This window comes from Thamnophis elegans, chromosome 1 (genome assembly GCF_009769535.1).
Source record: "Thamnophis elegans isolate rThaEle1 chromosome 1, rThaEle1.pri, whole genome shotgun sequence".
NCBI lineage: Eukaryota > Metazoa > Chordata > Lepidosauria > Squamata > Colubridae > Thamnophis > Thamnophis elegans.
Genome location: NC_045541.1, coordinates 69,676,810 through 69,704,078, shown reverse-complemented (window position 1 = coordinate 69,704,078; position 27,269 = coordinate 69,676,810). Strand labels below are relative to the sequence as shown.

The window sequence follows — 27,269 nt, the reverse complement described above, 5'->3', positions numbered from 1 at the left end:
CTGCTATTGCTATTGCTGCTATTGCTATTGCTATTATTAATGCCTAAGTGTAGGTTGATTTGTCAGAGTGACAGGTTTCTAGAAATTCCCTGGCATCTTTGGACTTGGCCTGGTCTAGGATGGTCACATTTTCCCAGTTGAAATTATGGTTAAATCTGTCCACGTGTTGTGAAATTAAATAATTTTCATCGGGTCTTTTGATTGACAGTTGGTGTTCATGGATGCATTCTGACAGCCTTCTGTCTGTTTGCCCTACATAGTGGTTGTTGCAGTCCTTACATTGTATGTTGTACTGGCAGAATCCATCAAGAATATATTTTGGAACCAGTGTTTTTTTTTAAACACAAATCACCTTGACTTAAGGGTAACAGCAAGGCACCTGATGGGGGCAAGTTAATAATGAAGATCTCTTGTGTGTTTAATATAAATTGATCTATTTGGGTGTTTTTATTGATGGCTGTGGATGATTCTCAGTCCCAAAGGTGCTTTTTCAGCAGGCAACTGAACTTTCTTTTTTTTCCTTTGAAGACATTTCGCTTGTCATCAAAGAAGCTTCCTTAGCTCTGACTGAGTGGTGGAGTGTAGGAAGTTATCACCCAGCCCTCTCCCAGAAAAATGAAATATCCTAGGAAATATTGAAAAGGCAGAATATTTCTCTGGATGTGAAAAGAAAGAAACATGTTTTAAAAGACCGAATAGTTGCCTGTAGTTTCCTGCCCATCCCCACTGGGCCATTGAGAAGGCCGGCTAGTCCCTTTTACATAATAAAGACTTCTCCACTGCAGCTGCAGGGGGAAGGAATGTTGGAACTTTACTCAACTGATCACATGGCATCTGAGAACTCATCTATACCTGGATTCAAAACAGCCTAGAGAGTAGCCCCTGCATGGCCCCATGGGAGTCTGACAACCAATCAGAATACATTTCTTACACAGGAACAGGAAACAGAGAGGTGGGACTGAACAGGTTATAAAAAGCCTAGCAAGCCCCTCCCTCAGCCCTTCTCTTCTTCTCCACCAACATTGAAGCATGTGATCACCTTTTCTGTTCAGGGCTCAAGCCATGTGGTCCTGTCCACCAATAAACCATCTTTCCAAACAGCCTCCATGTCTCCAGTGTCTTCTTCCCCACTTGGAGCCGAACCCAGAAGGACATTTCTTTCATCAGGGGAATGGAAGGATTTATACTCCTTGCAGACAGTTGGATGCAGACAACAGACTCATTCTCAACAGCCTGCGCCTGAAGGGACACAGGGCAGAAAACATCCTGAAGCCAAGGTGGCTCCACACCCATTTGCACTACTCGGGTGACCCTGAGGACATAGATAAACCTCCAATCTCCAATGACCCTCATAAATCCTTCCATTCCCCATCATCCAGTCAAAACTGAAGAAGCTTCTTGGTCTTCAAAAAAGAAAAACGAAGAAAGTCTAGTTGCCTCCTGAAAAAGCACCTTTGGGACTAGGAGATAATGTTTTTAGTTCTTGAGGCAACAAAGCAAGCTATGAATGAAGACTGTATAGCCAGATAGGAACAGGTTCAAAGCTGCCAAGGACATCGACTTGGACTTGAACTTTAGTGACTTTAGTAACTCATAGCATGCAAACCACATGTCATGAATATTTAGAGCAAAATCCCTAAGTGATTATGGGGTTTTGCAAGTTACATGCAAGACTAGAGCTACTGCACAGAAATGTGTCAAAATGACTATAACCAATAAAAGAACTTACTCCAAAGCCAATAGATTTAAACTATATATAAAGCAATTGTCCAGCTTTTTAAGCTGCTCCTCTTTTGGCTGAGTGATCACTGAGATGTCCTCTCTGCTTATGGACATAAAAAAGAGCTATTTTAATCTGCCTTTCTGGTTTGAACTCTGTTTTGGCAAGACACACCAGGCTAAAGACTTACAACTAACAAGTTTTCCTTGGAAGGAGAGTTGAACATGTAGTGGTGGCATTATTTGAATTAGTAAGCAGGCAATTTCATGCAGACACTCCATTAGCACTACTAATTCACCTTTATTGTACATATACAGGAAACAATAGTATCAAATACTCTACAGGCTTCAAATGTATGCAAACTTCTACTAATCTCCTTGGGATCAGTGTAATTACTGTATGTAACTGCTATTAACATTGCTATTGCCAATGACCTGTTTACCAATCACTTGTGTTTCAATTTTGCTAAGTGTTTTTTTCTCCCTCTTTTCTGTAACAGACTTCTTTCATAATACAACAGTCATCAGAAAAAGGAAGTGCAATCCAGAATATAAACAAAGGAGTAATAAACTCTGTACATCATTGAAAATTATTGCTTCTTCCTTATCACTATTATGTAAAAAAAGTTATTTTAAAACTTGCCACCATTTAATGTGGTGCTTAAAGGCTGTAATTGAAAAATAAACAAGCTAGAGAATAGAATAAAACAAAACAATATAATATGAATTGCTTCTTCTATGACCTCTGGTGCAACACTTCTCACAATTCTTTCCTGGGTTTCTTGTTTTTTCTTACTCTGGCTTGGTAACCACATTATCATAGGCTGGTGGAGAGGATGAATTTGGTTCAGTCGTGGGTGGTACACATTCGCTGACTACTTGGTAAGGCACAAAACCAATGGTTGCCTGCAACAGAAAATAATACTTATATATAAAAATACTGACTGTGGCTTGGGGACATCTTACTCTAGGTAGGAAGAATAGCTTCCCCAGTTGTATATTTTTAATTCTAGCACTATGTTTGCCTAGAATAAGCTGGGGCCACATTATCTGAAATCTTCGAGTTATAAGCTGTGATAGAGAAATCTTTAAAGGTAGAAATAAACATCCAAATGACGTATGGCCTGGCCATTTAATCACCTTTCTCTGATCAAATCTACCTACCTTGTCCAGATATAATAAGCGAAAATTATTATCAAAGGATCAGATAGTTACCTGGTCATTAACACAGCAAGTTGCCTGGCATCCAAAATGTGTAAGTGAAACAGTGATGAAAAATTCCAGCAATCTGAACAAGAACAGCACGCTGGAGAGGCATGTGCCAACTGCCTATAGATCAGGGAGAACACATGTGGAAAGATTGTGATTTGCTGAGAAATAAATCCATCTATGTGCTACACCATTAAAAGGGACTCCCAGCTGCTGCCTTGGAAACACTGGGAGGAACCATTGCATCAGGAAAAACAGGCACAATACACAGTCTCTGATATTATGAAAAAAACAGACCAGGGAATATCGTAGCATTATTATATTTTGTAGTATATCAAATAAACCCCAGAGAATCAAATGGGGATCAGTAATATTTCAGATCTCTGTATAAAATCAAATATTTGCATAAGGGCATACATTTCACCTGAACTTTGTTACTCTGTTATGCACCATAAAAAGTTGTCAAGAAGAGCATGGATGGATGCACCACATCCATCCTGGTCCCATCTTTCTTTAGTGCAAACAGAATTGTTTCGGTCCCGTACCCAGGCCTGAAATTTGATTGAAAAGAGTCCAGATAATCTCTTTTCTCCAGAACCATCTGGATTGCAAAGCCACTACCTTCTCTAGACTGGATGAAAATTGTCCAGAACAGTGGAGTCCAGCTTGAGGAGGGATTTCACCAGTACCTCTTTAAAGGGAGCGGGGAACACACCCTTTAACATGGGTGTGCTCCCAGCTACTTTTGTTTGTTTTAGAGAAAATGAAAAAATATGTTAAAATTGAAAGACTTGTATGATTAAGGTTATGCTGTGCTTGTTTTTTGCATAGGTAATTTAACAAAAATTAAGAGTTTCTAAGAGAAGAAGAAAAACATGATGAAAAATTAACTTGTGGGATGCTCTTTGAAGGGATTAAAGATCAAACATTTTAGTATGTTGTTACTTCTGATAGCTCTTAAAATTTTGAATTGTGAGGTTTTAAAGATTTATTTGTAAATAGAAGATATGGGGGAAAGTTTGTTTGCTTGCTTTTGGAGAAAATTATGTTACTGGCAGTGACGTGCAGTGAAGTTTATGGCTGGTGAAGCAGTCCTCTCCCCCGGGCACCCCACTGATTAAAACACTTTCTTTCGCCCGCAGCAGAGCTTTCAAGAGCTTTCAAGAGGCAAAAGCCGCCCTGCCGCCCCGGCACTGTGTCCGCCATAGCTTCAAAGAATCAATGCTGGATGGAACCAAAGCCGCCCTGCTGCCCCAGCGCTAGAGGCAAAAGCCGCCCTGCCGCCATTTCCAAAAGCCCTGCCGGCCGCTATGTCCCACATAAAAAATAAAGTGCCAGCCCGCGCGCCAAAACACACACACAAATTACTTACAATAATACAATTACTTACAAATTACATTAATTTTGAATTCCTCCCTCCGACCCACATACCTTTCCCAGCTGTGTCACAGAGGATTTCAACTCTGCTCTTGTCTGCCATGATGAAAATGTGAAAATGTAAAAATGTAAAAAGAAAAAGGCAAGAGCTACTGAAGCCAGGCTGGATTAGCTGCTGCTAGAGTCCCCAATGGATGACTCTGCTTAACTGTTTAAAAAAGCCTCTAAAAAAAACGCCCTCTACAGGAGGAGGCAAGAGAACCAAGTGCCTCATCTACATAAGGAATTTTTCCCCTTTTAATCCTTACTTAACTCTGCTCAAGTGATCATAAAGTCAGACTAAATGAGGCATGTGGTTCTCTCGCCTCCTCCTACAGAGGGCACTTTTTTAGAGGCTTTTTTAAACAGTTAAGCACTAAGCAGAGTCATCCACTGTGACTCTGGCAGCAACTACTTCAGCCTTTTTCCTTTTAATTTTTTTTTCTTTTCATGATGACAGTGGTGGGGCCCTGCCTCCCCTGACTGCACGTCACTGGTTACTGGATAAAGAAAATAATCAACAATGAAGGTGGCTTAAGGTTAAAATATATACCATATTATTTCTGGTAATTCTTCACTGGACTTTTGCTAATTAAGATTGAATGATGAGGATTTATTTGTTCATAAATAAGAGATAAATTTGGAAAGAAGAGATCTTGGTTGACATATCGGAGAATATAATAAGTTATTAATAGGTTATTGAAATTGTACTTGAATGAGAAGTCATTTCTTAATATTTTTTTCACTTTATCTTTTGCGCTGTTCATTTTTTCTTTTTAGATTTTTACTTTGTATTAGTTTTTTTATTTTTGAGTTTTAATAATCATTATTATAAAAAACATCATTCAAATGCAATACAGCTAGTCTTCAATGTATGACAATTGAACCCAACATTTCCGTTGCTAAGTGAGACATATGTTAAGTGAAGTTTGCCCCACTTCATGACCTTTCTTGCAGTTGTTAAGTGAATCACTGCAGCTGTCAAGTTAGTAACACGGTTGTTAAGTGAATCTGGTTTCCCCAATGAATTTGCTTGCCAGGTTGCAAAAGGTGATCACATGACCCCAGGATACTGCAACTGTTATAAATAGGAATCAGTTGCCAAGCATCTGAATTTTATCACATGACCATGGAGATGCTGAAAGAATGAGAAACGGTCATGAGCCACTTTTCCCCCCTGCTATTATACATTTGATTGGTCATTAAACGTACTGTTGTAAGTTGAGGACTACATGTAGGACTAAGATGTGTTTTAGGAAGGATTTCAAACCAAATTCAATGGTGTTGATTCTAGATTCTGATAATTGGTCAAAAGGTTCTTAGGTAGAAATGGCAGAAGTAAAGTTCAGGCCTTGCCAGGACTTTGGAGTTGTGGAAAGTGCCATAAGAAACCACATCCCTGCAAATCTGGACTCCCATCTGTTTATTTGCCCCAAACGACATCTGATCCCTGCCTATCATTGTGACATATCTATTGTGTACATAAATATCCTTCTGGATTCTACACATGAAGCCAAAATTCTAGAGCAGATTGGTTTACTTACTTTTATCGAATTGTCTGAATGGTTATTGATAGCAAAACTATCACTCAAACTCAACTCAACTATATACTGCAGAATACCAAATAATGCAATTATGGCACTTGTGATGTTCATTCCTATACTGCATTTCACCTGAAAGAAAAGAGCAATATACCAGTGGAAGAAAAATGAAAATGAAAGCACAGGTCTTATTAAATTCAAACCATATAAGAAAATTACACCTAACTGGTAAAACCAGTAATAAAATCTATCGATGTACCGTATTTTTCAAAGTATAAGACACACCTTTTTCCCCCTCTAAAAGGGGGTGAAAATTTGGGGGTGTCTTATACACTGAATGTAGCTCCCTGGCCCCAGCCCTTTGGCCTCTGCCTCCCAGCAATTTACCTCTTTACAGCAAACTGGTCTTGGGGAGGCTTCCATAAATCTATAGGAATCCCTGCAGCCTGTAAACAGCTGATGATCGGGAGAAATTGAAAGTGAAACTTGCTGTTTGCTCCACATGGCAAATTGCTGGGAGGCAGATTTTTTTTTCTTGTGCTAATCAGGCTGTTTGCTGCAAGGAGGTAAGTCAACTAGAATGTTCAAATTATTAGACTTATTTTTTAAAGACTGCTTTATTATTATTCTAGACAACTTAACAAACTGAAGAAGCTTTTTTAAAATAAATGCTTGATCTGAAGAGGCTGAGTGCTATTGTTTTAAAAAGTGCTATTCTTTTAAATAGCAGAGAATAACTATACTTTCAAAAAGCACATCAATTTTAACAGCTTCTGTACAAGTATAGTCTGAAATACACTACAAACAGTGTATATTGTCTGTACTGTTTGTTGCAAGGAGGCAAATTGCTGGGAGGCAGAGGCAGATATTTTTCCCTTGTTTCCCTCCCCAAAATCTAGGTGCGTCTTATACTCTGAAAAATATGGTATGTATTTAATGGTGCATTTTCCATCAGTAGTGAAACCAGACAACATGCAGTAATATCATAAGCAACACATAGCAGCCCCAACAGAGTTTCCCACAGTGGAAATCCAAAGCCCACAACTCATTTGAAGGATTTTCTAACAATGTCAAATTCTTATTTTTGTTTCTGGATGTCAGTCTCCATTGAAGACCAGGTAGTTAAAAGTGACAGGAAAACTGGTGAACATTTTGGCTAGGACATGACACACTCTAAGCATCAAATGTTAATGTTAAATGCTCTTTTAACTATACAACTTTACAGAGAGGGAACTAGAGAAATGGGAAGGGAGAAATCCTTGGAGTCAGTAGTAAGACTACTGAAAATTTAAAAATGGCTGTTTTTGCTTTTCTCCTTTCAGGAATGTAGTATTTCTTTCATCAAGGTGGTTAAAATCTTTCTTCTGCTGAATCCACACTGTTTTCCTTTACAAGACAACAACTTTCCATGTTGCCATGAATACCAAAGAGAAACAGGGGAGAAGAAAGAAAGCTCTTTGTAGGTGGGCTACCTTCAGCTCTCTCTTCTCTTTGATTCCCACACTCATTCCATACTTTTACTCATTAAAAATAGGGCTTCTTTCTAATGTTGCTTTAGGTGGGAACACTTCTAAAATAGGATCTTCTGTTAAGATGATGGAAGAGGAGGAGGAGGAGGAAGACGAGGAGTTGGTGACAGCATGTTGGATGTCTGGTTCAAGACCAGAGAATGAAAGACAACTCCTCTAGGGATGGGTTCCGGGTTAGCTCATGGCCGCGCTTCACATGCATCGCAGTACAATAAAAATTGCTCTGCGCATGCGCAGAAGCAAAACACAATATGGTGCTGCCTATGGTGCTGCCCAGAGAACCAGTTCGGGGGTGTGGCAGCGACCCAGGTCGCCGAACCACTACCGGTTCAGCCAAACCGATAGGAACCTACCACTGGACTCCTCTTTGCTCAGACTAGCATTACAGTATTTCTGGTAGCAACTAAGGAAGCTCTGGTGGAACAAGAAGTGACTTCATGGTCATTGGCACTTTCAGGCTTCTCTCATTTCTGTCAGGCTACTGACAGATTGCACATCAGGAAGGGAATTTGGGAAGAAGCCCATTACAAAAAGGGGAACCAAGGGAACCTCTAATTCTGCATGGTTCAATGTACTGTTGACATAGAACTTTCAATGGAAGCAAGGCTTGGAAGCTAAAGTTGATCAAAGCAGGAAGGTGGCATAATTTTTGTATTTGCTTTTCTTTCCCAAATGTTGATTTAAGACTGAGCAGTATTTGAAGACCACAGACAATATATAGTGTCATGAGTGCTTACAAAGAAATAGCATAAAAGAAATTCAAAAGACTTATAGCTTCCTCACCAAACTACGGTTTTGATTCTTCGCAACTGATACACAAAGTGATCCAGAAGAAATGAACTGAAAAACAAAAAGAAAGTATTGTAGTCCACTGGAAATATCAAGGGAAAAAAACATCAGAAAAATCTGGGACCCATGGAAAGTCTTTTACAACAATATATTATTTTATATATGGTTATTTTTTAATTTTGTGAAGTCAGCCTGAATTGTTTTGGATTGGGCAGTCTAGAATATTAATAAATACCCCCCCACCCCTGCAAAAGCAAACCTGCATCATCCTTAAGCGTTTAAGATTTATAGGAAAAACAGCTTGGATGTGAGGAACTTGTAGCAAACCTATAGCAAAATGGCACTCTTTGCCTTAAATGCACCAGCCACTCTCAACTGGTTGGGCAGGGAACCAAATACCCTGTTCCCCTGAAAATAAGACCTCCCCAGATAATAAGCCCAATCAGGCTTTTGAGCGCATGTGCTAAATACCCCCCCAAAATAAACCCTCCTCGAAAATATTGCAACACAGCAACAGCCATGAGGTGACCATGCTTGTCACCTCCTGCACTTCAAAAATAATAAGACCTCCCTGAAAATAAGGCCAACTGCTTATTTTGAAGTCAAAAGAAAATAAGACCCTGTCTTATTTTGGGGAAAACATGGTATCTGAGGAACTGTGCCAAGGGAAAAGGGAGGAGGAGAAAAAATTCCAAAACAGTCTAATGGAGGTGAGCATAATCAATCCTTAGGGAACGCTGGAATGAGGAATTTTGGGAGCTGGTTGCTAAGATTCCATACAAAAAAAATAGTTTCAGCTTCCATTGAGATAAGGGACCTCAAAATTTCTGCAGCTTATTTTTTAAAATAAATCTGATTGCTACTTTTCCAAAATATAGCTTCCAACTATTTTTTATTTCTCTTCCTCTTTCTCTACAAAAAGAGGCCTTTTCATTTCTATTTGCTTTTTTAGTTTCTTTAGAATGCTTTCTTAATCTATTTAAGTGACATTTTTAAAGTCCCCTTGGAGTCCATCTCTCATAATGCTCTCCCTCGGAATTTAAATGAAACATGAGGAAATCAGGGTGCTGCAGGGGCAGACAGGATTTTGATAGGTGCTCTTGGCCATTAATTCCATAGTGAATGACTGAACAAGTATTTGCACATACTTACTAAAATCCCTGCCCAAAAGGAGTAGCCTCCAAATACAGAAAAGGAGATGTAGCCTGCAAGAGCAAGAAAAACTGCGACAGCCCCAAAGCCAATGTGCATCAACCCAATCATGATTTGGACGGCCTACGGAAGGAAAACACACAAAATAAGACAAGTTAATTCTCTGAATGCAAGAAAGACAACATTCTCATTTGTTAGCACCCTGGGAAAAGCATTACTTTCTATAAACCTAAGGCCCTTCAAAGGTGTTGACCTTTTAAGCTTGAAGTGCAGGTGTTGACCCAAGGCCTGGTTTCCTATGGTAAAAAATCCAAATGGGGAGAAGAAACAGTTTAAGACACTGTTGTCACTATGTGCTTGACATTTACTCCAAATTATAATAGAGTTTGACCTGAACACACTGTGACACTCATATTTATATGCTTGCTACAGTCATCTCCCTTGGTGGCATTCCAAGGACATTGAGTGCTATCTAAGGGATGTTGGGTGTCTCCAGGGGAAGTTCGCATGACCCTGAAGACCTGCTGAGATAATTGTGCCAACTGCAAGACTTTCATTTGAATTATTAGATTCCTGATCAAACAGAGGGACTGTGGGTCTCTACATAGCAACAAAATCTTAATGGACTTCAAACAGGTAGGTTGTGAACATGCTTACCCCAAGTACTTTGATCTCAGCATTGAAGAATCTCTCCAAAGGACCCTTTTGGAGAACTTGTTGAGGAGCACTGGCGGAAGTTCCAAGTTGCTGAGGTCCATACTGAAGATTTGGTATTGCTCCAGAGATCTGAACAGCAACATTGGGAAACCCCTGGAATGTTTGGATTGTGTTTGTTCCATTAGAGGAAAATGCATTTCCACTGGCCATTCTTACTGGAAGTATTACCACAGGTAAGCTACCTGCAAACAAACAAGTGAGGAAATGTTCATGTCTTCACATAAAGGATGCAAAATCTGGCCCTTCCCTTTAATCTCACTTTATGAGATAACATTCCCCTCCAATTGCAAAAGATTGCCAGAAGGGTTCAGGAAGGAGAATAGTGAGCACACACAACTTTCTCAGGAAGGAAAAGTTAATCATGTGCGCTGCCATCCCTGAAAGGATCCATCTGGCCCTTTCTCCAGGCACTCGGGCTCTCCCACTGTCTTAGCCCCGTCAGCTGGCAGCCTATTCTGCTCCCCTCTCCTCCTCCTCCCACTTAGCCGTCCTCCTCGCTCAGCAGCCCGGCTCCTCTAGTCCAGTCTCCCACCTCAGCCTCTGCTCTTTCGTGGCCGCCACTCAGCTGATCGCTGTCTGGCTGTCTAGCTCAGCTCAGCTCGCCTACATTGCTGCGGCTCTCTTGGCTCCGCTCTCTCTCTCTCTCCCTCACTTGCCTCGTTGAGCTCTCATGCAGCCCCACCAAGCATGGGCCGAGCGGTGATAGCCCAAGCAGGTACGTCCTTATCCCCCTCTCCTCCTTCGCTATTTTCTCCCTTGCTGGTCATGTGCTTTCCCGGTCTCTCCACCATCACCCCCTCCATGCCAACGCCCTCTTTCGGTTTCGTTTCAGCTATTATTTCCCCGCTTGCCTTTCTCCTTCTCTGCTGGTCTTCCTGCGCCGCTACTCTTCTCCGTGGCTCTTTCCCTTCACTTCTGCCTCTCTCCCGTCCTCCGCCGCTCGCGTATCACTTCTTTTTCCCCCCTTTCGCTACTCTTCTCCTCTTCCTCTGCTCTCTTCCTTCTTTTCCTCCCTCCCTTTTCCCCCCCAAATCCTTCCCTTTTAACCCTTTCTCCGCCTCTACCACCACTTCCTCTCAAATTTTTGGGCGATCTCTCCGCCTTCCCGGAACGCTTGCATCCGGCAGGCTGCGGGCCATTGTTCCCTTAATCTCGCTGTGTGAGGAGATAACATTCCCTTCCAGCAGGCAAAAGATTGCCGGAGGGGCTCAGGAAGCACACAAGTTTCTCAGGAAGAAAAAGTTAACCGTGAATAAGGAGAAGGACTGTCTTCTTGCTTCCATTCCAATGCAAAATGGCTCTTTTAAATCCTAGTGCAATTTCGGATCCACCCAACTGAATGGAATCTCTCACGTGGACAAAGTTTTACTGTAATGTCCCTCCTGTCGTGTTAGCGGCAGTTGGATCTATTCTATTCTAAAGGCATCAGGCATGGAGGATCATGTTGATTGCCATCATCCAGCCAGTTCATATTGATTTGGACACAGCAAGCTGTTGTGGAGGACATAAGAGCAAGGATCTGTAATCCAGCTTTGTTTCTCGGATGTGGTGAGGTTTCTTATCAGAACACAACTGGAGCACCAGCACCCCACCCCCCCACCCCAAAAAAGGTCTGGAAAATCCCAGAAAGAAGTGATATAAGCAAAGTCTCAAATGCTGTGGACATCTAGTTCCTGACATCCCAGCTGTTTTTCTTATAAGTCTTAACCTCTTTTAAAGATGATGCAGGTGGCTGCTTTTGCATGGGTTGTATTGTAGGAAGTTAGCATCCACCCTCTCCTAGAAAAATGAAATATCCTGGGAAATATTGAAAAGGCAGAATATATTTCCCTGGATAAGAAATGAGGAAACATGTTTTTAGGCACACTGACAAATCAGCCATCAATAGACACATAGACATTAACAACTTCTATAGACTGTCACTATGCAAAAGAGACAATCAACCAGCCCCAAAGAGAACAAAAGATTCCACCACCTCTCCACCAGTAATCAGCAGCCTGATCAGCATAGATTAAAGTCACCTTCAGACCATCAATCAAGTAAGCAATACCCCAATCAAGAAACTGCCAAAGAGCCATCAGTAAACAGCCCAACCAAAGAATCCCTAAGACAGTGATGGCTAACCGAATGCTCAAAGAGTATGCGTGTTCGTGGCCAAACCCTCAAAATGCATTGCGTGCGCACATGCGCCCTGCCCCCCATGCATATTCCCTGCACACACTCCACTCCCTGTGTATGTGCATGTGCCCCGCGCATGCATGCACCCACAGCCCACCCAGGCCGTGCATGTGCGGCAGAGACCCGAAGACCAGCTGGCTGGCGTGAGGCGCATGCACATGCTTGGTGGAGCTGAACTAGGGGGATGGCTTGTGTGCCCACAGAGAAAGCTATAGGTTTACCACCACAGTCCTAAGACCACCCCTACCCACACAGACCAGCAAGTCACCAGAATAAAAACCGATAGCAAACACCAATCATTATTAGCACTGATGATGTTCCCTAGAGTAATGAAAGAAAACAAGCAAGCTCAGAGAGCACCAAGGACCTCTTATTTTATTTTTGCCCTCCAGTTTGTTTGTTTTTCAATTAAAAGACTTTAAGTACTGTAGGAAGTTAAACCTCCCCACCCCCTAGAAAAATGAAATATCCTGGGAAATATTGAAAAGGCATAATATTATATTTCCCTGGATAAGAAATGGAGAAATATGTTTTTTAGGCAGACTCACTCTTAATAGCCTCCACCTTTTGCGGCGTTGTTGCCACACTGGAGGGCCGCTCATGTGTCCTTGGCCGAATTGAAAGGAAAACACCAGGCAGAAATCCTCGGGATGAGCGAGCTTCGAATGAACATCGAAGGTCTCTTTTATTAGAAAAATTATTTACAGCCTCATCAAAAGAAGCGTATCAGAAGGCATATATAATCACACATGATACAAGTAAACTAATGAAAAGTTCACAGCATTCTACAAATAAACCAATAGAAAATCACATCATGGCAAAGGGTGGGCAAAGGGGGAATAGAAAGTTACAACCTAGCAGAGGGAGGGGAGACGGGGAATCGAAAGTTACAAGCTGCATGGCATAGGGGGGAGAAGGGGCAGGTGTGGGAGTAGCTGGCTCACATAGTTCATGAGGCTGCATAATGAGTCCTGACCGTTTAGGCCGGAAAGATGTTTCTGGTACGATGTTTCTCCATCCCTGTGTGTGTGTGTGTTTCAGGCAGTCAAAACCCGCCCTGCACACACACACACCCAGATGGATACCAACAACCTTTGTTAATGGGCCATTAAAAAAAGCCTGAGCTAGTCTATGTAACAAAGGTAGGATTCGCCTTGTACAGAAACTCACCACATGGCATCTGGGAACTCAACTAAGCTTGGGATACAAAAAGGCACACAACCTATATAGTTAGCTAAGACCCCCCCTGCCCCGCCCAGGGGAGTCTGACAACCAATCAGAATACATTTCTTACACAGGAACAGGAAACAGAAAGATGGGGCCGAACAGAGAGTATAAAAAACCCAGGAACTCTTAGCAAGCCACTTCTTTCTCTTCTTCACCCAACATGTGTAAGTGTGGGATTCCCCTTTTCTGTTCAGGAACTCAAGCCATGTGATCTTGTACACCATTAAAACCATATTTCCAAGCAGCCTCCATGTTTCCAGTGCCCCCTCCCCCGCAACGTGGAACTGAACCCAGAAGGACATTTCTTCCAACACTACCAAGTTAAATGGTGGCAAATTTTAAAAGTGATGCTTTTTACCTGATAAGTTATAATGCTTATCAAGAAGCAAGAATTTGTGCGGCATCTTTCTGAGGAAGAATCTCTACAGATGCAGCAAACAGCTGAAGAAAGTTAGCACCCACTCCTCTTAGAAGAATGAAATATTTTAGGAAATATTAATAAGGCAGGATATTATATTTCCCTAAAGGAGAAACATGTTTCTAAAGACAGAAACTCCTAGCTTCAGCTCTCTGCCCCAAATAGAAACTAAGGGGCCAACTTTTAGAAATACAGATTTGGTAATCCATTCAAGACAGGATTAAAACCCCAAGGAGGTCAGCATCTAGGTATAATTACATTTGTTAAAACAAGATTAAAAACCTCAATTCATTGCCAGCCTTTGGGAGATAAATGAATTAAAATCAAATAACAAAATACACAAAACAAGCCTCTAAATTACAAGATGTTGCAGAACAAACTATAAAATCCATGTGCTCATCTAACCAAGTGTTCAGCTACCCAGAAGCACACATGCTTGTTGGTTCTGCTTTCCAATCAGCCTCCATGTTTCCAGTGTCTTTCTCCCCAATGAACCCAGATATTGACATCTCTTCCAACACAGCCTATTAGTCTTTTAGTTATATTCTGGATGGCACTTAATTTTTATGGCAAATATTGAATTGACTAGGAGGTCTGAGGCTGCAGAAAAGAAAAACAGTAAAAGTAAAGGAAATTATTAGTAAAATGTGTCATTGGCACAATAGTAGCAGTTAAAACTAATCACTCTGATCCCCCCCAAAATTGTAGAAGTTTGCATATAATTAAAGTCTACACGATAGACTTTGTGATACAGTTATTTCCTGTAGATGTGCAGTAAATCTGAATGAGTAATGCTAATGAAATGTCGGTATGAAATTGCCTACCCACTAATTGAAATAATGCCCCAATTCCATTTTCAAGTATCCTTCCACCTCTAGAATATAAATTTAGAGGATACTTTAGGGAGAAGTATCAAAAACCATAACAAAACTTTTATAATCTCCTTCCTGATGCCTCCACACCAGCCTTAATTGAAACATCAACTTTATTGGTAGAATCTGCAGTTCTTATTTTCTGGCTGTTCAGAAAAAGAAAACAGCCCAATACAAAACAGCAATAGGGGGATCAGGACTCCAGAGGGCGCTCTCGTGCAACATACATAGTGAAGGAATGGGAATCCTCCAATGGAGCAGAATTCATGGTAGGGGAGAGTCAACCAAAAATCAAATGTTGAGTTTAAATGGGTGCAAAATGAAACAAGAGATTTACCCATCCTAACTTTGCCAATATACGGAGAGGATTTGCCTTTGGCATCTATTTATTGGCTAAGGGATGCGGCCCAGATGCTTCAGCGCCCTCTGAGGTTTCCAAGGGAGAGTTTCGCAAGGAGCGCAATCGAAGGCTGGGATCGAGTCGCTGCAGCCTCCCCTTCACGCCGCTGCCGCTTTCCCTGTTCAAGCGCTAAAAAGAGCAACCCTAAATCTACAGAGAGCGCCGGTGGAGGGAAGGGAGGGGGGAATCCTCCGCTGGACGAGGGCTACTTAAAGAGCTGGGGGGGGGGGGTGGAATGGGGAGGCTGTGGTCCCAACGTGCGTCCTCTTTTTTATATTTCTGCCAATTCCTGCAAAGATCGTAGAAGTTTCCCAGGGGTTGAAAACGGGTCCCTCCAAGCGTAGGACTTGCGCATTTGGAGAGAGAAGCAAAAGAGACGTCGAGGGATGGGTTTGATTTCAGCAATTCGTTTTACCCTGGGAATAACTGAAACTGAAACTGAAATAACAGGACTTTATATACTCTCTGAACAAGCAGAAAGTTCATCGCCCCAAACTGTTTTCTGTTGCAACAGTTAAAGGGGCAAGAAAGAAGTTTCTTTCTGGAGTCCTCGATTAAGGTATGAGTAAACCCCTCCTTTTAGTAGACGGCGGAACTCCGCCCTCCACTTGTTCCTGTTATTTTCGTTTTTCCTGAGGCTTCCGTGTACTTCGCCTTGAGCAGTCGTCGTGAGTATTTAAAAAAAAATTAATATGGAATTAATATGTGGACCATTCCGTGCCTACGGTCCTCCCCCGCAGGCATCCAGCGGAGTCTTCTCAGCTACGAAGCCCACGCAGGTCTTGTAGACGGGAGGATTTCAGGGCAGAATTAGCGGACAGGGAAGAGTTTGCAATAAATCTTCCCCTAATGGAAGTGCCCAATACGCGCAAAGGCGCCGTATAAATTTACAGAGATTCAATATTTGAAGTTCATCGTTCAAAGAGGAGGGTGGATGGGTCGGGTTTTGCTTAACTTTGACTTCCAATTAATACAGCTCAAGGAGGAAGTAGCTTCCTCTTAAGATCTGTACAAAGTCTAACTAGTGGAATTAATTCGGGCCATTGGGCCAGTTAGGACTTTACCGAATCACCTCACTGCTTTCTGGGGTTGTCCGGAGATTTGTTAGAAAACCGAGGCTGGTGATCAAGTTGTGTCTGATAAAAAAAACCTCTTGTATTCTTCACAGTAACTTGTTCTGTCCAAATCGGTATTAACTTGCTGGAAGGTGGCAAGCAGCATGATCATCCATGCCTGAAGCCTTTAAATCCATCTCTCAGTAACAGGACAAGTGAGCAAGTATAATAAAACCTTGCCCAAATGAGAAATGCCATTTAGGTGGTGGATCTGAGATGGTGCTAAGATTAGAAAGACAATGTTGCTGTTGAAAAATTTAATATAAGCATGTTCTCCATGTTCTGATTAACCTTTTCTGGGTTAGGATCTAGGGAGATTCTCAATCCTCCAGGTCATGGTTGTCCCAAAGGTGCTTTTTAAAAAAGCGAATGGATTTTTTTTTTGTTCTTTTCTTTGAAAACATTTCACTTCTCAACAAAGAAGCGTATTTGGTTCTGGCTGAAAGGTAGCAAAAGGAAGGATTTCTATCCCTGAGAAAGTTGTATGTTTTTACTATCCTGCTCCCTGAAGCCTTCTGGAAATCTTCTTCAGTTTTATTATAGGCAAATATTATCTCATAAAGTGACATTAAGCAGAAGGGCCAGAATTTGCCTTCTTGATGTTGAGACATTAACTTTTCCTCACTTCTTTGTTTTCAGGTAACTTAGTTGTGGCAACACTTCCAGCAAGAATGGCCAATAGAACCGTAGTTCTCATCCCTTCTAATGGAGCCAACATAATCCAAACGGCTCCTGGATTGCCCAATGTTGCTCTTCAGGCATCTGGAGCAATTCCGTATCCTCAGTATGGAGCTCAGCAACTTGGAATTCCCACCAGTGCTCCTCAACAAAACCCACAAAACGGTCCTTTGGAGAGATTCCTCAAGGCTGAGCCCAAAGTGCTTGGGGTAGGCATGCGTCGCTATGTCCTGTTTGAATCCATTAAGGTTTTAGAACTATCTAGAGACCCGAGAGCCCCATGTTGAAGTTCTGGAACTTGACTTGGCTGTTGTCTGGTACTGGAATATACTCCAGAAACCTTTCTTCTTCCTGGTGGTTTCATTTGTGTTTCTACAAAACATTCTGACTCTGATATGCATTATCTTGCTTTGCTGTTTAACTGAGAAAGTGGAGCTCAGCCAAGGTTTCAGCCAGATCTCTTTTTCTCCTTTCCCTCTGCGAAGTGCAACTGTTGGGCTTTTCTCCAGAAGAAACTGGTCATGGATTGGCTGCAGCCCAAGTTGGTTGAAGTCACTTTGGGCTTATGACCGTGATCAACTTCCTCCTGTAGAGGAGTCTGTAGTGAGAGGTGTCATTTTTCTCTTGAATATCTATCTTGATATTCTTATAGACCTTCTTCCTGACAAGAGCAGTGCCACTGTAGATCACTCTAAAATCTATATCGTAATCTGGAGAAAATGTCTGGTACATAGTGACAATGGGTCTCAAACTGTCCCTTCTCCCCATTTGGATTTTTCACCATATGAAACCAGGCCTTGGGTCAACACCTGCACTGCAAGCTTAGAAGCCCCAACACCTTTCAAGGATCTTCTAAAGATGGATATAAAGTGATGCCTTTCCTGGGGTGCTAACAAATGAGAATGTTTTTCTCAGATTCAGTGAACAAAGTTGTCTTACTTTGTGTTTTCCTTCCACAGGCTGTCCAAATATTGATTGGGCTGATTCACATCGGCTTTGGGGCTATCGCGCTTTGTCTATTTTCTCGTTACTATCTTGCCTTGTCTGCAATTGGAGGTTATCCCTTTTGGGGAGGGATATTTGTAAGTATGTACACATTTTTGTTGAGTCATGCTCCATGGCAGTAATGGCTAAGGGTTACCTATAAAAGTCCTGTTTGCATTGGAGCCTATCTGGCTACGCCTTGGTGCCAGATTTTTCTAACAATTTCCCCCTTTTACTTCCAGTGAACTATAATCATTTGTTTTTATTTTTTGTTTTCTATAGTTTATTTCTTCTGGATCACTTTGTGTAGCAGCTGCGAACAGTCCAAATCATGGTTTGGTGAGAAACCTGTGTAGCATTTGAATTCTTTTTATGCTGTTTCTTTGTATGCACTCAGGACCTTTTATTGTGTCAATTCTCTTCAGATACTGCTTAGTCTTAAATCAACATTTGGGAAAGAAAAACAAACTCAAAAGCCCCCCTCCCTTTCCTTCTTTGATCAACTTTTGCTTCTAAGCATTGCTTCCATTGAAAGTTCTATGTCAACAGTAGACAATGTTCAGCCATCCAGAATTTCAGCCTCTGCTGGTCCCAATTTCCTAATGGGATTTTTGCAAAGTTCCCTTCCTGATGTGCAACCTGCAACACTGCAGGTCTTGTCAGCACCATGATGAAAATGAGAGAAGCCTGAGAGAGTCAATGACCATCATATGGGTGCTTGTTCTACCAGAGCTTCCTTAGTTGCTACTAGTAATGGTGCTAGTCCTGAGCAAAAAGGTGTCTTCTTGAGTTCTCTGAACCAGACCTTCAACATGCCGCCTCCTATCCTCCTCCTCTTCCTCCATCTTAATAGAGGTTCCTGTTTCAAAAGTATTCCTACATGAAAGCAACATTAGGAAGCAGCTCAGCATGTTAGGAGTGAAAGTATAGAATAAGTGTGAGAATCCTCCTGGGAATCAAAGGGAGAGCTGATGGTGGCCCTCCTGCAAAGGGCTTGCTTTCTCGCCCCCCCCCCCCCATTGATTTAAAGGGTGTTCATGGCAACAAGGAAATGTTTTTGTCTTGTAAAGGAACACAGTGTGGATGTAAGAGAAGAAAAATGACCATCTTGGTAGAAAAATACTACATTCCTAACAGGGGAGAACTGAAAAGAGCAATTTTTAAATGTTCACAATTGTCACTACTGGCTCCAAGGGTTTCTCCATTCCCATCTCTCTAGTAGCCTCTCTGTAATGTTGTATAGCTAAAAGAGCATTTCACATCAACATTGAACGCTTAGAGTGCATTGCGTCCTAGAATAAACAATGTGGGATTTCTCTAACCGAAATGCTAAGGATGAATAATTCTTACCAGTTTTCCTGTCACTGTTAACCACCTGGCCTTCAATGGAAACTGACATCCAGAAACAGAAAGAAGGAATTTGATAGCATTAGAAAAGCCTTCAAATGAATTGTGGCATTTGCATTTCTTCTGTGGAAAACCCTGTTATTGCTGCTGTTTGATTCCTATGGTCTTAGTGAACGTTGTCTGGTTTCATCATTGACTACTTATGTGTCATTAAACACACACATAGATTGAATTCTGTTTTTACCATATTTGGGGCTAATTGTTTTTATGCTTTGCATAAACCTATGCTATAACACTGTAACTGTATTTTCTCTCTTTCTGATATATTGCTGTTTCAGGTGAAATCCAGTGTAGGACTGAACATCACAAGTGCTATAATGGCATTAACTGGTATCATGCTCTATATTTCCGAGTTGATCATCAACAGTATTCCTGCATTTGAGGCATGTGTTTTATTTCATTTGACTTTGTGTGTGTGTTTGTGTGTGTGTTTATGTGTGTGTTAAATAAGGACAAGCAATGTTCTGGACATCGAGGCAGAAGGTTTGTAGGACTTTGTAGATTTCTTCTCCAGTTTTTCTTTTTCTTTTCTTTTTTTTGGGGGGGGGGAGTAGGGGGATAGATTTTTTTTAAAAAAATGGTTAATGTGTTTTAGACATATCATTTGATTATGCTCCTGTAAACATTTGGTTGTTTTACATTGGGGCTTGAGTACTCACGCAAAACAAAAGCGTGCTTTAGAATTCTACATAGCATAGAATACAGCTCAGTGGTGAAATCTAATTTTTTTTCCTACCAGTTCTGTGTGGATGGCTTGGTGGGATCATGTGACTGGGTGGGCGTGGCTATGTAGTCATGTGGCTGGGGAGGTCAAAATACAGAAACTTACTTTAACAATAGCCTGCTGGAGCAAGGGGTTGGACTAGATGACCACCATGTCCCTTCCAGCCCTGGATTGCTGTGCTCTTTCAAGGTATCCTCTGAAGCTGCGTCTAATGCCAGGTTTGTGGTCCTTCCTCCCTCTCCTTTTTCCCTCCCTCGTTTCTTTCTTTCTTTCTTTCTTTCTTTCTTTCTTTCTTTCTTTCTTTCTTTCTTTCTTTCTTTCTTTCTTTCTTTCACAGTACCCCACCCCCTGTTTTTGGCCTAGCAGGCCTCCGGGAAGCCTCCTGGGAGCAAAAATGGACCCCAAATGCTAAGAAAAAAGTTTACAAAAAAGGGTCCTACCATCACGCAGCACAGCTGATCGTCGGAACTTTTTTTTACTTTGTTAAGCATTTTCTACTACCAGTTCAGGCGAACGGCAGCATTTTAAACTACCGGTTTGGGTATAAATCCTCATCCCTTCTTTGCATTTGCCACCCTGTTTTAGAAAACTGAAATTTAGGTAAGTTCTGAAGTGTAGATAGTTTAGAACCACAGCAGTACCTGGAATCAATGGCTTGAATTTTTAGTATTTTGTAAAGTGCTGTTCTTTGCTTTTTTACTAGTGTTAAATCATAATAGTATCACATCCAGGGCTTTTCTCCTTTCCAGCCTGAGAGATGATTGGAAAGAAGTTGGGTAAAGAAAATAGATCTTGCTGCATCCTTATTGAGGAGGAGAAACAATACATCTTAGACTGGCTAAATCTAAATCACGTTGCTGCCCTTAACCATACTCTCTTGATGCTAATTTTCCCATGAGATTTCCTTTACCTTATCCCCATCCCATGAGTAAGATTTACACCTGATGTGAATTAAGTCATCATTAGCTGTACTAGTATAAAACTAGTCTTTTCCTCTCCTCTTATTCTGACCCCATCCAACAACAGCCTCAAGGTGTATAAAATCTATTTCTCTTCACCCATAATCTTGGAGATAAAGTCAGGTGGCCAAGAGTGGATATGTTAGGACAGTGGGGAGTCCTGTCGCTTTTCCTCTTTGGACTAGCCAGCCTCTGTCTTAACCATTTCTCTTTCTCCTTCTCCCTTCAGCATTTTGTTACTTGAAGTTTGCTATCCATCCCCCTCCAAAAGGTGCTTTTTCAAGAGGCAACTGGATTTTCTCTGTGACTAGATGGTCGCCTCAACAACTCTCTAAAAGGATGGAAATGTCTACAAGGAGTATAAATCCTTCTATTCCCCACCATCCAGTCAGAGCTGAAGAAGCTTCTTGGATAAAAAGTTAATCGTCTCCACAGGAAAACAAGGAAGTCCAGTTGCCTCTTGAAAAAGCACCTTTGGGGCAACCTGAATGGCTGAGAATCACCCTAGACACTCTCCTCAATTACTTCTCTCCAGGCAGCAGGGGGGAAAAAACCCCTCTAAATTTCCTATTGGGAAATGTAGGGCAAGCAAATTGCATCTATTTACTTTGACAGTGAGCTAGGCGGTATCTACATTTGATAAATAAGTAAAATAAATCTATTTGTAGTATGGTTTAATCTCTCTGGCCCCTCCCTGGCAGAGAAGATGGCTTCATCTTGTGTGTTTCAGATCTTCTGTCTTGCAGGATACATCTAATTGTGGCATGAGTTGTCTTCCTCTTTTCAGAAGATTAGTAGTGCTTGTGCTATCAGTACCCAGTGTCTTTTGATATGTATCTTTATTTTACCTTAAATTTAACTTGAGAGATGCCCAAAGTGAGGGTGGAAGGAAGGCAGAGCAGATGCCCCATTTCCATTGTATCCTGAGTGAGGGATGTTTTCCTTATTGGCTGATGATATGCTGAAAATGGATGAAAGCAAAGTCAGAGGAGGAAACCAGTCTGTAACAGGTGGGATTTTTAGAAGCCAGGCAATCGCATTCAGGAGTAAATCAGAACAGGTGCAACAATGAGCAGGATAAGGTCTGGCAATATGGACTAGGTATTTGATACTTTTATTATTTATGGTATTGACTCAAGGATAAATTACACACATTGGTTTGTTAGCTTCAGGAGGTACCACACATTGAAACAGGGCTCTTCCAAAGCAACAGGTGCAGATCAGAATCTATCTGAATGATTGTAAGTGGTTCTGGGGGAGAGGAATGGAGATGGCATATTTTCCAAATAAGGAAAATGGGCAGGTTGCAGAATGAATTAGTTTGCTTTCACTGCTTTGCGTTCAGAAGAACATACACCCAAAATATCCCACTGTGTTTGGGTCATCATAACCTGAATAAGAATAAGAATGATAAAGTAATGTACATCATATTATGACCTTCACAGCTGGGAGGTAATACCACAGCACCATGATGGGATGTCCACGCCATGGTCTGACCCAGGGCCTTCCACATTGCTACAAAGGCTCCAATCTGACCTTCTTCTGCTAACACTACTTACACCGTCTAGCATGAACAATATCCTTTAGTCAGTTTAGTTAGGAGAGTTGAGAATTTCTGCATCGGCAAATCTAATGATTTAGACTGAGCGTTGGGTTCTTCTCTGCTTCCTCCTATATGAACAGCATTTTGTGGTGAATTAAGGAGAAACAAGGCTCAGGTGAAATACCTGCTACTGCACAATAACTTAACTTTTATGTGTTGATCTGAAATAAGGCTGATCCCCATTTGATTCTCAGTGATATCTGGAATTTCCCTTCAGAATGCTGCAGAATATAAGAGATGCTAATAATGTTCCCTGATGCAGTTTTTTCTCATATTACACAGGGTGTACAGGCAGTCTTTAATTGAATGAACAACTATTCATTTAGCGACCATTCAAAGTTTCAGTGACACTCAAAGCTATGACCACTCCTTGCATTTATGACTGCTGCAGCGTCCCCACAGTCACATGATGAAAATTTGGGGGCTTGGATAGTAGCAATTTATTTAGGAGAGTTCCAGCATCCCCTTTGCGACTTTCCCAGCCAGCTTCTGATCAACAAAAGCAGCGGGGGTGGGGAAGCTGGATTCACTTAACAACCGTATGATTTTCTTAACTGCAGCAATTTGCTTAACAACAGTGGCAGAAAAGGTAAAATTATGCACAACTAACTTAACAACCTCCTTGCTTAATAATTGAAATTCGGGTCCCAATTGTGATTGTAAGTCAAGGATTATCTGTACAGTGTCTCTGCTTTTCCCAATACAATTGTTCCTCTCAGTGTTTCCCAAGTGAGCAGCCGGGAGTCCCTTTTAATAGTGTAGCGCATTCACTAAAATAAAATACATACCATTACATTAATTTCTCAACAGATTACAACTATCTTTCCACTTGTCTTCCTACTTTACAGGGTGTCGGTTTTGGCCTCTCCTTTGTGCTGCTCTTGTTCAGCTTGCTGGAATTTTGCATCGCTGTTTCCCTGGCTCACTTTGGGTGTCAATCAGTTTGCTGTACTGATGCCCAGGTAAATATTTGATACTCTGATAATAGCTTTAGCAGTTCTCATTGTTAAAGAATGCAAAGAAGATTGTCCATTTTTCTTCTTTATATTTATACTCCATCTAACCTGACCTTTTGCTTGTTTCTTTGCTATTACCCTGAAGGTTAATAGTTACCCAATAGTTATATCTAGGAGAGGTTTGAATTGTGATCCAACACCCTGTGATTATTTGCTTATGCATATCGATAATTAGGTGACATGATTTTTCCCCAGCTTCTATTTTGCTAGAGAGTGAATGTCAAGAATAAAACACAGTTTGTGTGGTCTCTTTATAATTCAGTAATGCAGAAGTTGATGTCTACATTTTAGGGGGCTCAGTTCTCAATATTTTTACTTTAGTAGTGTGACTACATTAATTTAAAGTATCTGTTACTTGATCACATATTCTCTCACATTTAAAAAAAATAGATCTTTTTCATTTTTTAAAAAAGTAACATTATTTTTAATTCTCAGAAAAACAGCTGAATACAGCTGTGCTACCTAAGGTCTCCAAATATAGATGTAGTAACAAAGGGGTTCTCACAGCACTACAAAGACCATTGAAAAAAATCAGTTGGAAACAATTGAATTACCAACCACGGACCAACATTCTGCATTGGCAAGTTTGGTGGGTTAGAAAGCCATGTCTGTCCCCTTGTTCGACTGAAGCAACAATTGGCTTCCTTTTGTACCAATAACAAAGATATTCTCACCTTTCAGAAATGCTTTAGAATAATTGGAGAGGCAGAAAATGGGACATAACAAAGACTGAAGGGGATAAATATGACTGGAGCTGACAAAACAGAACTCTAAAAACATTGCAAGCAGCTAAATTAATACACAGAGATACTTGTCTTGGGTCCTTGGTGGTCTGTAGCTTGGCTGTTTTCATACTGATATTTCATTACTCAAACTAAGTAACATCATCAGTGCAGGTTTATTATTTGGTAGTAAAAAAACCAAGCTCTGAAGCAATCAAGTCCCCTTAATTTAATGCTGAGCTACAAATATTCTCCTTTATCGATACCTGTGGGGTGGGTTGTTGCCGGTTTCACTACCAGGCGCATGTGTTCTGTTCAATGTAAATTGTTCTACGCGTATGCGCAAAACAATTTACAGTGAATTGAGCACATGCAGTCACTAAAAACCAAAATTGAGCCGTCCCTGCAGTGGCGAGTGAACCAGTTCGGGGGCATGGCAGGCCTGGGTCGCTGCTGGTTCTGCGACCCAGGCCTGAATTCCACTATCACTTCAGCTGAACTGAGCTGAATCGGGAGCAACCCACCGCTGTCATTTCACTGTCATTTGAAGCCATTTCAGAAATCAAAAAAATAACCTTCCCTGGAGGGAAATGCATCTTCTTCAAGCCTCTAAATTGTTAAAATAAGTTAATAATGTGATAGCTTTTGTGAATAAATCATAAGAATATTATTTGTTTCTTTATTTATATGGTCCTCAATTAAGCTGAAATCTACAACAGGGGTCACCAACCTTTCAGACCTCAGAGAACACTAAATTCATAATTTTAAATCCCGCAGACCACTAATATGAATCCAGCACGCCACTCTCTGAAGCGCCTGGACTCCCAGTGACAGGACGGGGTCCTTCAGGCACTTAGTTTGGCCACCTCTCTCTCTCCCTCTCTCTCTCTCTCTCTCTCTCTCTCTTTGTCAGTCTCTCTCTCATCTCTATTTCTCTCCCCCCCTCTCACTTTGTCTCTCTCATCTCTTTCTCTCTTTTTGTCTCTCTCTCTCTCATATCTCTCTCTCTCTCATATCTCTCTCTCCCCCTTCTCTTTGTCTGTCTGTGTCTCCCTTTCTCATCTCTCTTTCTCTCTCTGATTCTGATCAGAGTGGTGCTGGATGCATCTCGGTCACTCGGGGAGACACTTGCCCTGGCTGCAGCCATGCTCCACATCGTAATGGGCTCCAGGAGAAGGAGGGGAAGCGCACTAAATTTTAACTGTGCTGCAAGAGCAGTGGGCATGTCATGGAGGCACCAACAGCAGTGACGGAGAGAAACGGCTGGTCTGGGCCAGTGTCTCAGGTCTGAGAGGAAGTCGTGTGGGTCCGTGAGAGACTGAGGTGCATGGTGCACCGACAAGGGCTGGAAGAAATGCCCACGAGACCCAGCAAGAAATGAAGCTTCGCTCCTGCTCTGGAATATGGAGCGAATCTCCATCCCCCGCCCTTCCCTTTTCAGGCCAGGCGAGGAATGGGTGGGAGGGGAAGGGGAGGGGTGGGACCAGCCAGTGGTGGGTTCAGCTGACAAGAAGACACAGCAAGGGGAAGAAAGAGATACAGGTTGGCGACACCCGTTGCTTCAGTCTGCCTGCACCGCAGACCACCAAAATTTTCTCGTGGACCACCAGTGGTCCACGGACCTCCGGTTAGTGACCTCTGATCTGGAAGGTTTAGAAGAATACAAATATAGTAACAAAAAATATAACCAATGTATAACTGCAATAAAAACTAACACACAAAATAAAATCAGTCTCCAAAGATCCTCAGGAGAAGCCAGGTACCACTTTCCAGAGGACAATCTTTATTTCAGAAGGGCATCTATTCCATACAGGGAACACTGACTAGGATGTGGGGTGGCAGGAGCTTCCTGTCACACCTCTTGGTAGGTAGGAGATCCTGAGCAGACTTTTTGCGAATGTGTGGATAAGGCTGGCAGATTTGATCAGTAAAAGTTAGTTAAATGACCATCATTTGCCTGTTAATTTATCATTTTAAAGAATTCTGTATCAGGACATTGAGCTATCAAGGATTTCAGCATCTTGGTGAGACTACCAGCATCACAGTTAAAAACACACAACTGGAGAATCTATGTCTCCTGCCTAGAGTAAGAGATGTGTCCCTTTTTGTGTTGATTATTCTTTTCTGTTACAGCCAACCATGGTTTTTGTGCCTTACCAAGTCATCGGAGATGGAGCAGTCGCAGCTGAACCAACTCCTCCTCCACCAACCTACGATAATGTGATTATGAAAGATCAGTAAAACCAGGAAGAAAATGTGAGAATTGTTGCAACAGAAGTTTCAGGAGAAGCAATGTATTTCATATTACTTTGCTTTGTCCTTCAGCTTGCTTGTTTATTTTTCAATTACAGCCTTTAAACATCAAATTAAATTGTGGCAAATTTAAAAGCTGTTTGATTTTACTTAATAGTTATAACACTTCCCTAGAAACAAGAATTCATTGGCATATTTATGAGGAAATACACTCCCTACAGTGAATGATGGAAGCTGTTTATTACTCTTGTTTATACACTGGATGATTTTTGTTTTTATGACAAATATAAAATTAAGTAGGAGTTCTGCTACCAAAAAAAAAGCTACTAAAATTAAAACATGTAATTGATAATTTTAAGTAGTCCTTGACTTACAACTGCAATTTGGACCAGAAGATCCATTGCTAAGTTAGGCAGTTAAGGGAATTGTGTCTGATTTATGGCTTTTTTTGCCATTATTGTTAAGTGAATTATTCTGATTGTTCAGTGACTCACATGGTTCTTAAGTGAATCTGATTTCCCACATTGACTTTTTAAAAACCATTTGGGAAGGTCACAAATATTAATCACTCACTCTGGCATGATGTCATACATGCATGTTGGTTGCCAAGCATCTGGAGTTTTGATCCCATGACCACAGGA

General features: G+C 41.4%; 2 protein-coding genes across 6 annotated transcripts; one reads left to right on the top strand and one right to left on the bottom strand.

The window, feature by feature from the left end:
- Nucleotides 1-2,000: 2,000 nt before the first annotated feature.
- Nucleotides 2,001-16,884, bottom strand: LOC116510149 (membrane-spanning 4-domains subfamily A member 15-like). Of its 4 annotated transcripts, none has more exons than XM_032219582.1 (7): nucleotides 15,893-16,884; nucleotides 10,013-10,254; nucleotides 9,356-9,478; nucleotides 8,198-8,254; nucleotides 5,889-6,017; nucleotides 2,935-3,048; nucleotides 2,001-2,625 (listed from the first exon to the last, which is right to left on the bottom strand). In XM_032219582.1, the coding sequence occupies exons 1-7, from the start codon at nucleotides 15,909-15,911 to the stop codon at nucleotides 2,512-2,514; spliced, it is 798 nt and encodes a 265-aa protein (XP_032075473.1). In that variant the 5' UTR covers nucleotides 15,912-16,884; the 3' UTR covers nucleotides 2,001-2,511. The 4 variants fall into 4 exon arrangements, with proteins under 4 accessions (XP_032075473.1, XP_032075491.1, XP_032075483.1 ...); XM_032219600.1 differs by lacking the exon at nucleotides 15,893-16,884 and adding an exon at nucleotides 10,924-11,110; XM_032219592.1 differs by lacking the exon at nucleotides 15,893-16,884 and adding an exon at nucleotides 10,729-10,864.
- On the top strand, nucleotides 15,651-26,763 carry LOC116510164 (membrane-spanning 4-domains subfamily A member 8-like). 2 transcript variants are annotated; one of them, XM_032219633.1, is made up of 7 exons: nucleotides 15,651-15,726; nucleotides 16,922-17,169; nucleotides 17,920-18,042; nucleotides 18,227-18,283; nucleotides 19,630-19,734; nucleotides 23,486-23,599; nucleotides 26,509-26,763. In XM_032219633.1, the coding sequence occupies exons 2-7, from the start codon at nucleotides 16,954-16,956 to the stop codon at nucleotides 26,614-26,616; spliced, it is 723 nt and encodes a 240-aa protein (XP_032075524.1). In that variant the 5' UTR covers nucleotides 15,651-15,726; nucleotides 16,922-16,953; the 3' UTR covers nucleotides 26,617-26,763. The 2 variants fall into 2 exon arrangements, with proteins under 2 accessions (XP_032075524.1, XP_032075514.1); XM_032219623.1 differs by lacking the exon at nucleotides 15,651-15,726 and adding an exon at nucleotides 15,739-15,835.
- Nucleotides 26,764-27,269: the final 506 nt, after the last annotated feature.

What these genes read in the sequence shown, in the direction of transcription:
- LOC116510149 (XM_032219582.1), bottom strand. An exon ending in CCTTTTGGGCAGGGATTTTA is followed by an intron (nt 8,255 to 9,355) that starts GTAAGTATGTGC and finishes TTTGTTTTTCAG; the next exon opens with TTCATTTCTTCTGGATCACT. An exon ending in CTTGCTGTGTTAATGACCAG is followed by an intron (nt 2,626 to 2,934) that starts GTAACTATCTGA and finishes TTTCTGTTGCAG; the next exon opens with GCAACCATTGGTTTTGTGCC.
- LOC116510164 (XM_032219633.1), top strand. Translation starts at nt 16,954, where the DNA reads ATGGCCAATAGAACCGTAGTTCTCATCCCTTCTAATGGAGCCAACATA. An exon ending in ACAGTCCAAATCATGGTTTG is followed by an intron (nt 18,284 to 19,629) that starts GTGAGAAACCTG and finishes TTGCTGTTTCAG; the next exon opens with GTGAAATCCAGTGTAGGACT. An exon ending in TTTGCTGTACTGATGCCCAG is followed by an intron (nt 23,600 to 26,508) that starts GTAAATATTTGA and finishes TTTCTGTTACAG; the next exon opens with CCAACCATGGTTTTTGTGCC.